The sequence below is a fragment of the Sphaerodactylus townsendi genome, unplaced genomic scaffold (assembly GCF_021028975.2).
Source record: "Sphaerodactylus townsendi isolate TG3544 unplaced genomic scaffold, MPM_Stown_v2.3 scaffold_1057, whole genome shotgun sequence".
Taxonomy (NCBI): domain Eukaryota; kingdom Metazoa; phylum Chordata; class Lepidosauria; order Squamata; family Sphaerodactylidae; genus Sphaerodactylus; species Sphaerodactylus townsendi.
The window spans coordinates 159-11495 of NW_025949581.1; the positions used below are offsets into that span (position 1 = coordinate 159).

At 45.3% G+C, this 11337-nt stretch overlaps 1 protein-coding gene across 1 annotated transcript; it reads right to left on the reverse strand.

Moving 5' to 3' along the window:
* Positions 1-279: 279 nt before the first annotated feature.
* Positions 280-10404, reverse strand: LOC125424806 (coiled-coil and C2 domain-containing protein 2A-like; the record flags this gene model as incomplete). Its single annotated transcript, XM_048482232.1, has 6 exons — positions 280-446; positions 4291-4467; positions 5311-5412; positions 7772-7868; positions 9408-9517; positions 10299-10404. Coding segments are annotated over 6 exons (759 nt in total), but the record flags the coding sequence as incomplete, so codon positions are not given.
* Between the last annotated feature and the right edge of the window lie 933 nt (positions 10405-11337).

Genomic DNA, 11337 nt, shown 5'->3' on the forward strand with positions numbered 1-11337 from the left:
GACTTAATTTTGTGTTATATCAAATAGACCACTAGAGGGAGCAAAACACACGTGGAATTGAATCCCTTCCTGAAGAAACAGGAACTTAGAAATGAGGAAAATGAGACTGCGGAAAAGCCCTCAGTTAAGCAAGGGCTAGAAGGAAAATAGGCAGCGGCCTCAAATAGGGACTGCAGTATGAGCATGCATCCAGACTAATTCTCTTTTCCTCCCTCCCTCCCTTGCTGCTTTTTAAGTTTGCAAAAGTTTTGAACCCCTACTTTTTAAGTGATTTCTTACAAATGCTTATCTTTAAAATAGCAACAATCCAAGGTAACATTCAGCATTGTACACTTAAATAACCGGTGTACAGACAGAGTAATCACTTTTCTATTTAAAAACAGGGAAGGGGGAAATGATAACACATGAGAGAGCGCACCATGTACCTTCTTAAGCATTTCATTCATCTATACAAGGCAAGCAGGAAAAGAAACAAAAATGTTAAAAACAAACACATGAAATAAGGCAACAGAAAAGCAAAGTAACTCAGAAAATGCAGGTGAACATCAAATTATCCAGTCTTAGTGAAAAGTTCAGAAATAATACAACAGGAAAAGTACAGTCACGGGGGGCAGACTGTGAAACAACTGGAAAAACACAGTCACGGGGGCAGAGGTGGGATCCAGCAGGTTCTCACAGGTTCCCGAGAGTAGGTTATTAATTATTTGTGTGTGCCAAGAGGGGGTTACTAATTGGTGATTTTGCCACGTGATTTTTGCCTTAGTTACGCCCCTCCTCTCAGCAGTAGCGCGCAGAACTTGAAGCAGTCTAGCAGGAGGTGCACCGGCGTGCGTGGCAGCCTGCGCCTGCGTGCATTCGTTTCCTGCCCAAGGACCGGCGCAGCGGCTGCGTCCTTGCCACAGCCCCGCCCAGGAATGCCCCGCCCCCCGAATCCCACCACCATGGGAACCTGTTACTAAAATTTTTGGATCCCACCACTGCACGGGGGGCAGACTGTGAAACAACTGGAAAAACACAGTCACGGGGGGCAGACTTGTGGTGATTGCAAAATATCCACTTGCTTCTCCATCTCAAGGTCATTAACATTTAGCAAACTGTGTAACATTAGCTATTTCATCATGGTCTTCAGTCAGCAACACATTCAGGGACTATGCTTAGAAAGATCTAAAATGGAAGCGGTGAAGGGCTAGTTCAGCCCCATGCCCTCATTCAGGAAGGAAGATTCTGTGCCGAAGCTCTATGTTGACTAAGCAGGCAGTCAGCCCAAAACCAGGCAAGGCCTCTTCTGAAGTGGCACCCTCCTGGCAGCGATCCACTTGATATGTAGCAGGAGACGTTCTTGTTTTCCCAGGCTTTTGCCTATTCCCAGTGTTTTATGTTTGGAAAGTACTGACTGGTATCACTGCTGATCTTTTCCCCCCCCTGCTGCTCCCTGCTGCTCCTAAACCAGGGATCTGCAACCTGTGGCTCTCCAGATGTTCATAGACTATGATTCCCATCAGCCCCTGCCAGCATGGCCAATTGGCTGATGGGAATTGCAGTCCATGAACATATGGAGAGCCATAGGTTGCAGACCCCTGTCCTAAACCATTGTTTTTACAGCCAAATTGTACTGTTCACATTTACCTATCTGGTTGTAACCTGTCTTAGTAACTGTGACTATTATTTTAGGAATATTTTAAATAAGTAACAAGCTGCTATTCAGTAGTTTAAAGATGGTAATTATCTGTGTTAGTGCAGAACCTTCTAGTCAAATACTGACGGAATAAACACAATAAAAATGTTTGTACTAAAACCCACTAATATTAACTCCTCCCTTTCCCCAAACACACACACACTCTATCCCAACCTTCACACTTTAAGAAACACTAAACAACTATTTTTGGAAACTTTTTTTTACCTAAGTAGCCTTTTGTTTCCCTTCTCTCAGGCTCATTCCGCACCTGCAGAATAATGCACTTTCAAACTGCTTTCAGTGCTCTTTGAAGCTGTGCGGAATAGCAAAATCCACTTGCAAACAGTTGTGAAAGTGGTTTGAAAACGCATTATTTTGCGTGTGCGGAAGGGGCCTCAGAGTTATTTATTCTGTACTGTCTAGCTAGCATGTTGATAAATATAGCTTTGTGCAGCTACTCCGTGGCAGATGTTATGCTCTTCCTTTTCTAATTCTTAAGAACTTGAATTATGGTAGATCTTGCAAACAAGAAAAACAGCTTGAAGTCAGCCTCATCTAAAGGATTCATAAAACCCTCTAACTTTCTAATACAAGTTCAGACCTCACACTTTTTCCAACACATGACAGCTAAAACCAATCCAGGAAATTCTAAAAATCACAGAGGGGTTCCAAAGCTTTAAAGATTCTGCAGAACTTCCAGTCAACTTCACAACTGGATGTGAAGAACAACAGAGAAACATTTACTAGTCTGTGAAGTTCGCACAAATGTGGCACTGACTAGTTTTGCCACGTGCCGTGCTCCGCTTCTCAGATGCTGCCTACATTGATCACCCATTGATCTTCTGCTCTTTGGCGGCTTCTGATACCTGGAACTCCATCCCAAGTACACCAGTGTGGTATTACAGCCCCATCTTCCTTCAAAACCTTCCTCAAAACTCCAATCTTTGCATTAACTTCTTAGAGCCAGCGTGGTTGTAGTGGTTAAGAGCAGGTGGATTCAAATCTGGAGAACCGGGTTTGATTCCCCACTCCTCCACCTGAGTGGCAGAGGTTTATCTGGTGAACCAGATGTGTTTCCACACTCCTGCTGGGTGACCTTGGGCTAGCCACATTTCTCTCTGAACTCTCTCAGCCCCACCTGCCTTACAAGGTGTCTGTTGTGGGGCGTGGAAGGTAAGCCTCCTTGAGTCTCCTTACAGGAGAGAAAGGTGGGGTACAAATACAAAACCTCTTCTCTTAGTCCTCTTCCCTCAAAAAGGCTTCCATTCCTCTGCCAGTGGTGAGGATTCCCCACTCTGAGCCCTCTCCTCCCAGAGCCATTCAGGTGGCCAGTGGGTGGTGGGTGTGGGTGGGAGGACTTACTAGCTGCACAGAGAAGCCAGAGGAAGACTACCACCAGGAGCAGCAGTGGCGTAGAAGGTTAAGAGCTTGTGTATCTAATCTGGAGGAACCGGGTTTGATTCCCAGCTCTGCCACCTGAGCTGTGGAGGTTTATCTGGGGAATTCAGATTAGCCTGTGCACTCCCACACACGCCAGCTGGGTGACCTTGGGCTAGTCACAGCTTCTCAGAGCTCTCTCAGCCCCACCATCTCACAGGGTGTTTGTTGTGAGGGGGGAAGGGCAAGGAGATTGTCAGCCCTTTTGAGTCTCCTGCAGGAGAGAAAGGGGGGATATAAATCCAAACTCTTTTTCTTCTTCTGGAAGTGATGTCATCAAGTCATTGACGATTGTGGGGACATTCTGGTATTTGGGTAAACTCTACAGGGAAAATGGCTTTTTTTTGGTTTTCTATTTCAGCTTTAAATTAATCTAAGCAATATATGCTGATCTAAATTCTGAAATTCCAAAGCGAACGAAGTTTCTAATATTTTCTATAAACCCACTCAATGCATTCGTCTTCAAATGGCATATTGCCACTTTTTTCCTCAAATAGAACTGAATAATAGATTATTGAATTTTAGACAGTATTGTAATTGTGGAACGCTGTAATTTTATGTTTTAATGATGTTCTGGCTCAATGAGCCTATATTATCCATTTATTGCTATTGTTGTTTATGTAGCACTATTTTGTTGTTCACCGCCCAGAGCCCTCAGGGGATGGGGTGGTATATAAATATGATAATAAATAAATAAATAAATAAATATCCATAACTATCACATCAATAATTAGACAAAGCTGTAACTGAGTAAATATAGTTTAATAAACCTTTACTCACATTTCAATTTATCCATCTATCAAATTAACCTTCGGGGATCGGGCGGTATACAAATTAAATAAATAATAAAATAAATAATAATAATGATCTTCTAGAAGAGCCAAATGTATGTAAATTGCTAAACTCCAAGTAACTTTCTATCTAATCATTTAACTAGCTAACTAGCAGACTTACTTTTACCTCCAACATCTTCTTGCAGGTCATTTTAATACTTATTTTCAGTGGAATGAAATGTTTGAACAGAGAAAAATCACACTAGAACGTCTAGCAGCAACTTATTGGCGCTTTCACGAAATCCCTTCCTTTTATCTTTGACAAAGTTACAGCTGTTAAGCGGCAGGTGAACGGCCCCACTGGTTTTAAAATTGTACCCAGAAATAAAAATGGCAAGGATTTACCTTTTCCCGAACTGATTCACCAGGGATGAGCTGGGGTTCGATAGTAATGAACAGTGATATATAGGAGCCTTCTGTCAGATTTCGAATGGAATCATAGCCTCTTTCGATTCCTAGATTTTTCCCCCTGATGTACCCAAGAAGAACTGGGGGAATATCTATCTTAAACGTACCATCAATCTACAAGGAAAAAAACAGAATTGTAGTTTTTCAGTTTGCTGTTAAAGTGTTCTCAGCCAACAGGTTGTGGTGGGTTTTCCGGGTTGTGTGTCTGTGGTCTGGTAGATCTTGTTCCTAACGTTTCGCCTGCATCTGTGGCTGGCATCTTCAGAGGTCTATCAGTGGTGGAATCCAAAAATTTTAGTAACAGGTTCCCAAGGTGATGGGATTCAAACTGTGGTGTAGCGCCAATGGGGCTGGGCTGGGCATGATGGGGGTGTGGCCGGGCATTCCAGGGGCGGGGCATTGCTGGGCATGGGTTGTATAAGGACGCGAGCCACCGGGCGCTGGTCCTTGGGCGGGAAACGAATGCACGCAGGCGCAGGCTGCCACGCACGCCGGTGCACCTCCTGCTAGACTGCTTCAAGTTCTGCGCACTACTGCTGAGAGAAGGGGCGTAACTAAGGCAAAAATCATGTGGCAAAATCACCAATTAGTAACCCCCTCTCGGCACACACAAATAATTAGTAACCTACTCTCGGGAACCTGTGAGAACCTGCTGGATCCCACCTCTGGGTCTATCACAGAAAGAAGTCTATTACACACTGTGTCCAGATGCCAGCCACAGATGCAGGTGAAACATTAGGAACAAGATCTACCAGACCACGGCAACGCAGCCCCGGAAAACCCACCACAACCAGTTGAATCCGGCCATGAAAGCCTTCGACAATACATTCTCAGCCAAGTCCGGTTTCTTCTCTTATTTGCTCAACAATCTAAAAGAATGCTTTGTTTTGAAATCTCCAAGCACAACTCTGGGCCCCGGAAATGAAAGGGTTCCGTTGATGACTCCAAAGTACTTACTCTTCCTTGAAAATATATAGTTGTGAAAGGGATCCGCACCGATCCCAGCCAGTGCTTCTCAACACGAGTGTGAACGCCTCCGCTTTCCCTTTCACGATCATCCTAGGAAAATGTCACAATAATTCCGGCAATTATTTTCAAGCAGACTGTGCCCAGTCTCCATCATTCTTACTGCTTCTGCAATAGCACCTCTGCATTTTTACTATCAACCTCAAATGAATTAAAGGAATTTTCTTCTCGTAGAGAACTCGTAATTATGAGAGGTGAGGCAAACTGATGCTCTGGAGAATGCTTCAGCTAAATACCATGAAAAGGAAGAAGGTTCTGGCTTCTCTATGGCGGTTTCTGCACGGGCTGAAAGCAACGGCTAAAACACCGTTTTGGCGGGGACCCTTTGCACAGGCGCCGCTGCCAAATCTATGCAGCCGCACTCTGTGCCCGCCCAAACGGTGTATTCAAAACTTGCTTGGGGAGCGAGTTTTCATGCAAACGCCGGCTTCCATCCGCTGCCATGTGAACGGCAGCGGGTGGAAGCCGGCATTTTCCCTTCCCCTCCCCGGCCCCAAATGCCTTGTTACCTTCTGCTTATGCAGCCAGCTGTCGCTTCTATGCGATGCGGCTTCTTCTGAGGAGGGGAAGTGGATCACGCCCCCTGGTCTCCAGTGCTTCAGCCGTCGCTGTGGCCATGGGGGGCATTGTCCCCTTCCACTCCTCAAGAGCGACATCGATAGATTAATGCGGCTTGACTGCTAGCAGAAGGTAACGAGGCATTTGGGGCCGGGGAGGGGAATACGCGGCTGTGTGGAGCTTGCTCCCACAGCTGCGCGTCCCATGGGGCCGTTTGTGCGAACGGCCCCACAGCCTGCATCGGCATGATTAATGCCGATGCAGGGTCTCTCCCATGGCTGTGCGGAAACTGCCTTTGAAAACGTAAAGAGTATGGACTGATTTTTATTTTAATTGACTTCTTTCGTTGCCCACCTTTCTCCCCAGTGGGGGACACAAAGTCTTCCACTGTTCTTTTTTTTCGTGTTATCCTTTTGACAACCCTGTAAAGAAGGCGGTTATCGTGTTCTGACTGGGCCAAAGTCCCCCAGCAAGCTTCTATGGCAGAGTGGGGATTGGAACCTGGATCTCCAATACAACACATGAACAGAACTGTTCCTTTACCATGTGGTTGCTCCCAGTTCCCTCCAGTATAAAATATCTTCCCACGCACAGGCAAGGGTGAACACTGCATCTTCTCTGCCTTGGATTGTTTTTGACAGATCAGGGCCAGAGAAGGCTGACACTTCAAGGTAATTGTCAGGAAGATTTTATCTAGGTGATTGAGATGCATTCCCACCTCATTGTAACTGCTTAAATGCTACAAATCAAATGCTGCTAAAAGATATATGTAACCAGCCTGCTATATGTCACCACTGCCCTCTGGGGCATTCTTTCCTTGATCTTTCCTTTATGGTTTCACACGCTTTGTAGATAACTAGGCTTTCCTCTGACATCCTGATCCCATAAGAAATGGAGTCGTATCCATTATCTAATGGGGGCAGAAAGCTTGATGGCTTTCTCTTACTATCTGGCAGCGCCCTTGGGGCACTTCAGCTCCGGAGACTGTTTTTCACAAATTCTTGGGAATTCAGGAGGGAGGACTTGCAGGGGATAAAGGGGGTTGCAAAAGCCGGGTTTGTCAGAACTGGCTTTGCCAAGCTTGGGTGTCCTGATGCTTTTCGATAAACGCTACTGATCGATTGTACAGAGTCCGTTTATTGGCTTAAGATCCAAGACCTAACATTATACTAGAGCAGAAATACATCATTTCTATTCCTGTAACTGCAGAGGTTACGTTCTATGATTGTGCTGGAATTACTCTTGCATGCTAGGACAGTCCCTTCTGTTCCATGTTCTATGAGTGGTGAAGATGACAGCTGTAGCTGCTTTATTATATTTCTGGAAGTATTGTATGATGTTTTTATCTGTGGTTTTATGTTGTACACTGCCCAGAGCCCTTCGGGGATGGGGCGGTATATTAAATAAATAAATAAATTTTTTTTAAAAATAAAAACACTGGAAGCCACAGAGTAAGAGGTGGAACAGTGGTTTTCAAGCACAAACCGTGGAGAGTGTTTATTACGCAAAGATACATGCAAAGAACCTGAATACATAAGCTATGAATAATCAGCTGCTTTGGAGCCCCTCCATTCCTCCTCCCAGCCTCAGGACTTGTCAGATGACCCCTTCTGGCTGCAACACATAGACATTAATCAAGACTACATGCAAGCCAGTGACACTCAGGAGAGGTGACGGGGTCTCAAACTTGTATAACTGGTGTTTGACCAGCAACCGTGGGCTCCATTTGGGCAAAAAAAATGTCCAGCTTTTTGGGCTTTGCCCCTCTGGATGTACACAGCATGATCACTTCAATGTACAAATCCAGCCAGGATCTTCAGATGGTTTTGCTAACCTCTAAGATGTCGTACAGCACTTCATCAAACACGTTAACGAACACATCGTCCTTCACCGATTGCAAGCTGGAAGAGCTGTAGTCTCCATTGGGGGCTCTGTGGCAATTTAAAAAAAAATGGGCAAGGATTTCTCAAACATCCACTTACACATATATTAATGCAAGTCATACTCATACTCATGTCTCTGAAGCTCCTTCCCTTCCCTCTTTCTTTCTTCATAGAAGCTAAATAAGAGTTTGGATTTATACGGCACTCCTTACAATCTCATTTCCCTCCCCCACCTCACAACAAACACCCTGTGAGGTGGGTGGGGCTGAGAGAGCTCAGAAGAACTGTGACTAGCCCAAGGACACCCAGCTGGTGTGTGTGGGAGTGCACAGGCTAATCTGAATTCCCCAGATAAGCCTTATTGCCTCCAAAGTGCAGAGTTGTAATCAAACCCGAAGTTTCTCCAGTATTTAGGCAGTGCACTTGCTCTTAACCACTACGCCACTGCTGCTCATAGAAGACAATGCCTCCTGTGGAGGAAGAGCTGGCAGAGCTGCCACCAGGAAGACTGTTAAGATTAGGGAAGGCAGCAAAATGAACTCCCCACTGCCCCACACAAGGGGGCTTGCAGTGGCTGACGCAGTGAGTGGGATGTGCCCCCACTACCACTGTGACTTGGGCAGCCCCCCATGCCTCTCTAGCTCTTTTCTGTATCCATGGGAGCCATCAGTTGCCACAGAGGAAAACAACAGGATCATCAGTGAGATGAGGACAAATGTAGGTTCCCAGCACCCATGCCAGGGCTAGTGAGTTACTTTCTTGCTTCTTTCTTTCCCCACACCAACTGCTACCAGTAGATTTATGACCTCCAATTAGAAGAAGAAGAAGAGTTTGGATTTATATCCCCCCTTTCTCTCCTGCAGGAGGGACATTCTGTGCGTCTGATAATCTCCTTGCCCCTCACACATACACATAAACACCCTGTGAGGTGGGTGGGGCTGAGAGAGCTCCGAGAAGCTGTGACTGGCCCAAGGTCACCCAGCTGGCGTGTGTGGGAGTGCACAGGCTAATCTGAATTCCCCAGATAAGCCTCCACAACACAAGCAGCAGAGCTGGGAATCAAACCCGGTTCCTCCAGATCAGAGTGCACCTGCTCTTAGCCACTGCTCTTAGCCACTACGCCACTGCTGCTCCCTTATCCTCCACTTCCGTCCACAGTGGGGACCCAAAGTCATTACAACATTCTCCTTTCCTTTGTTTTATCCTAGTTCTCATCTTGTGAGGCAAGTTAGGCTGTGAGGCACTGGCCTACGGTTGCTCAGAGAGCTTCCATGGCAGAAGGGGGATTTGAACATGAGTCTTCTATATCTTGGTCTGCCCTTTTAGCCATATAGACTAGGGCCAGAATTCCCATCAGCCCCACGTAGGCCAGAAGCCCCTGTAGCAGTGAATTCCTTATTAATTGTGCGTCGTAGAAACGGTGCTAGAACCAAAGGCTGTCTCTGTACACTTTCTCTTTTCCATGTTGAATTTTCTAAACCTCTACCCCATCCCTCCTTGATTTTTATTCCCTGGACTGCAAGCCAGCCCCTCATTGAGTTGTGCGCAACACGCAACATGAACACCATCTTAAAGACACAAGCGCACCGAAATGGAAGTTCCAGCTCTTCATTCCAGCTGGGGTTGGGCCCTTCCGCCGTTGTTGTTCGGCAAACTGTTCGTTGAAATGAAACTTCTACAAAAGGTCGTACTAAAACCTACAATATAAGAAACAAGAGTCCGCATCTTTATGCATCTTATGACAGGCTACTCACAAATCACAGGGAGGGGTGGCCAACCTATGGCGCTCCAGATGTTCATGGACTACAATTCCCATCAGCCCCTGCCAGCATGGCCAATTGGTATAGGGCCGTGGTGGCGAACCTTCGGCACTCCAGATGTTATGGACTACGATTCCCATCAGCCCCTGCCAGCATGGCCAATTGGTATAGGCCAGGGCAATGCACCTCTTTGTTTCCTTGACTATGTATGCTCAGGTTTGCACCCACATGGGAATGCAGCTTCCCACAGGGTTGGGTACCCGAAAGAGCTCTGATCTCTGAGTTGCTGCTACTGCAGACTGCTGAGCTGGTACTGCTAGCAATCTCATGGAAACAGCTGCAGCATGTAACAAAAACATACAGCAAGACACTACTTTGTTCTCAAATCTTACAGCTGAAATTTAATGGCAAAATATTCCATGCTTAAAAAAACAATAAGTTACTCAATAGAAGAGAGATTCAGCTGGATCTCTGTCTTGGTCTGAAGCAACAGAAAAAAATTTTTTTGAGTCCAGTGGGACCTTTAAGACAAACCAGGTGTTATTCTTGGTATAAGCTTTCATTGGTCATAAAGGTGCCACTGTACACAACTGTTTTTCAATAGAAGAGGTAACTTCTTATAGATTTATTCTGCTCATATCCCCAGCCAAGTCCACAACAAAACTTTTAACAGAAAAGGACTGTCACTTTTGAATGGACGCTAAATGCCTGCCGTTACCTGATTAAATGCCCAGTCTGTTGGGTGGGTTGGGTTCTGCAGGTTTGAAGAGGCGGCAAACATCTCGTTGAAGGTTCGGGATGATCTAGATGGTTGCTGAAGTTTGCTAGGAAGGAAAAGTATCCCCCAATATGACAATCACACAACCAAGAAAAAAAGGTCTCCACGGAAAGCATGACAGAACAGAAATAGACCAAAATTACACCAATGCCTGTTTAAATATAATGATCACAAGTAGTAAGCAGTGAACTAACTTCTTATATATTGTAAGAAGTTATGTACACCCTTATCAAGAGAGACAACTAGCTACTGTAAGAGGACGATGTGGAAATCCTATAAATATGGGAAGTTAAATGACTGAGAGCTTTTTTTCAGAAGAGGGCCAATTCCTGTGACCTCCTTAACCCTGGGATAGCATACTTTTACAGACACGTGTAAGTGCCCTCCTTTAATTATCTGTGTAACAATTAGGGATGGGATAATTTTCTGTTAATTTAGTTAATGTTAAAAAATTAAGTAATTACGCTTTTTATAAAAATTTATAATGGAAGCAGAGATTCTCTGATGGATTATACTCCGAACACACCTGAAACATCGTGCTGGGCCTCCAACCCGAAGCTAAACAGGAGCTAGCTAGACCACAAGGATCTCTTAAGTGCGTGCCTATATCTGAAATCAGGCCTGACCAGTCATTCAAAACAACACAGACAATTAGCACTGTCAGAGAAAAGCCCAGGCACTGTGCAAACTCTTCTCAGTTTCACGTACAAAATCAGATTTTCATTTCTCTTCACTTGTGTGCATTAACGTGGATCCTATGAACAAATTCCATGTATGCCAGACAGTCTCTACCATGGACAGTTCCTCCTTTTTCACTAACACTTCCATTTGGGGAAGAGCAATGAGCTTTCCGCAAATGGACTGGCCAGTACAACCGGAAGAACACCCCACAGCAGCAGCAGAAGAAGAAGAGTTTGGATTTATATCCCCCTTTTCTCTCCTGCAGGAGACTCAAAGGGGCTGACAATCTCCTTGCCCT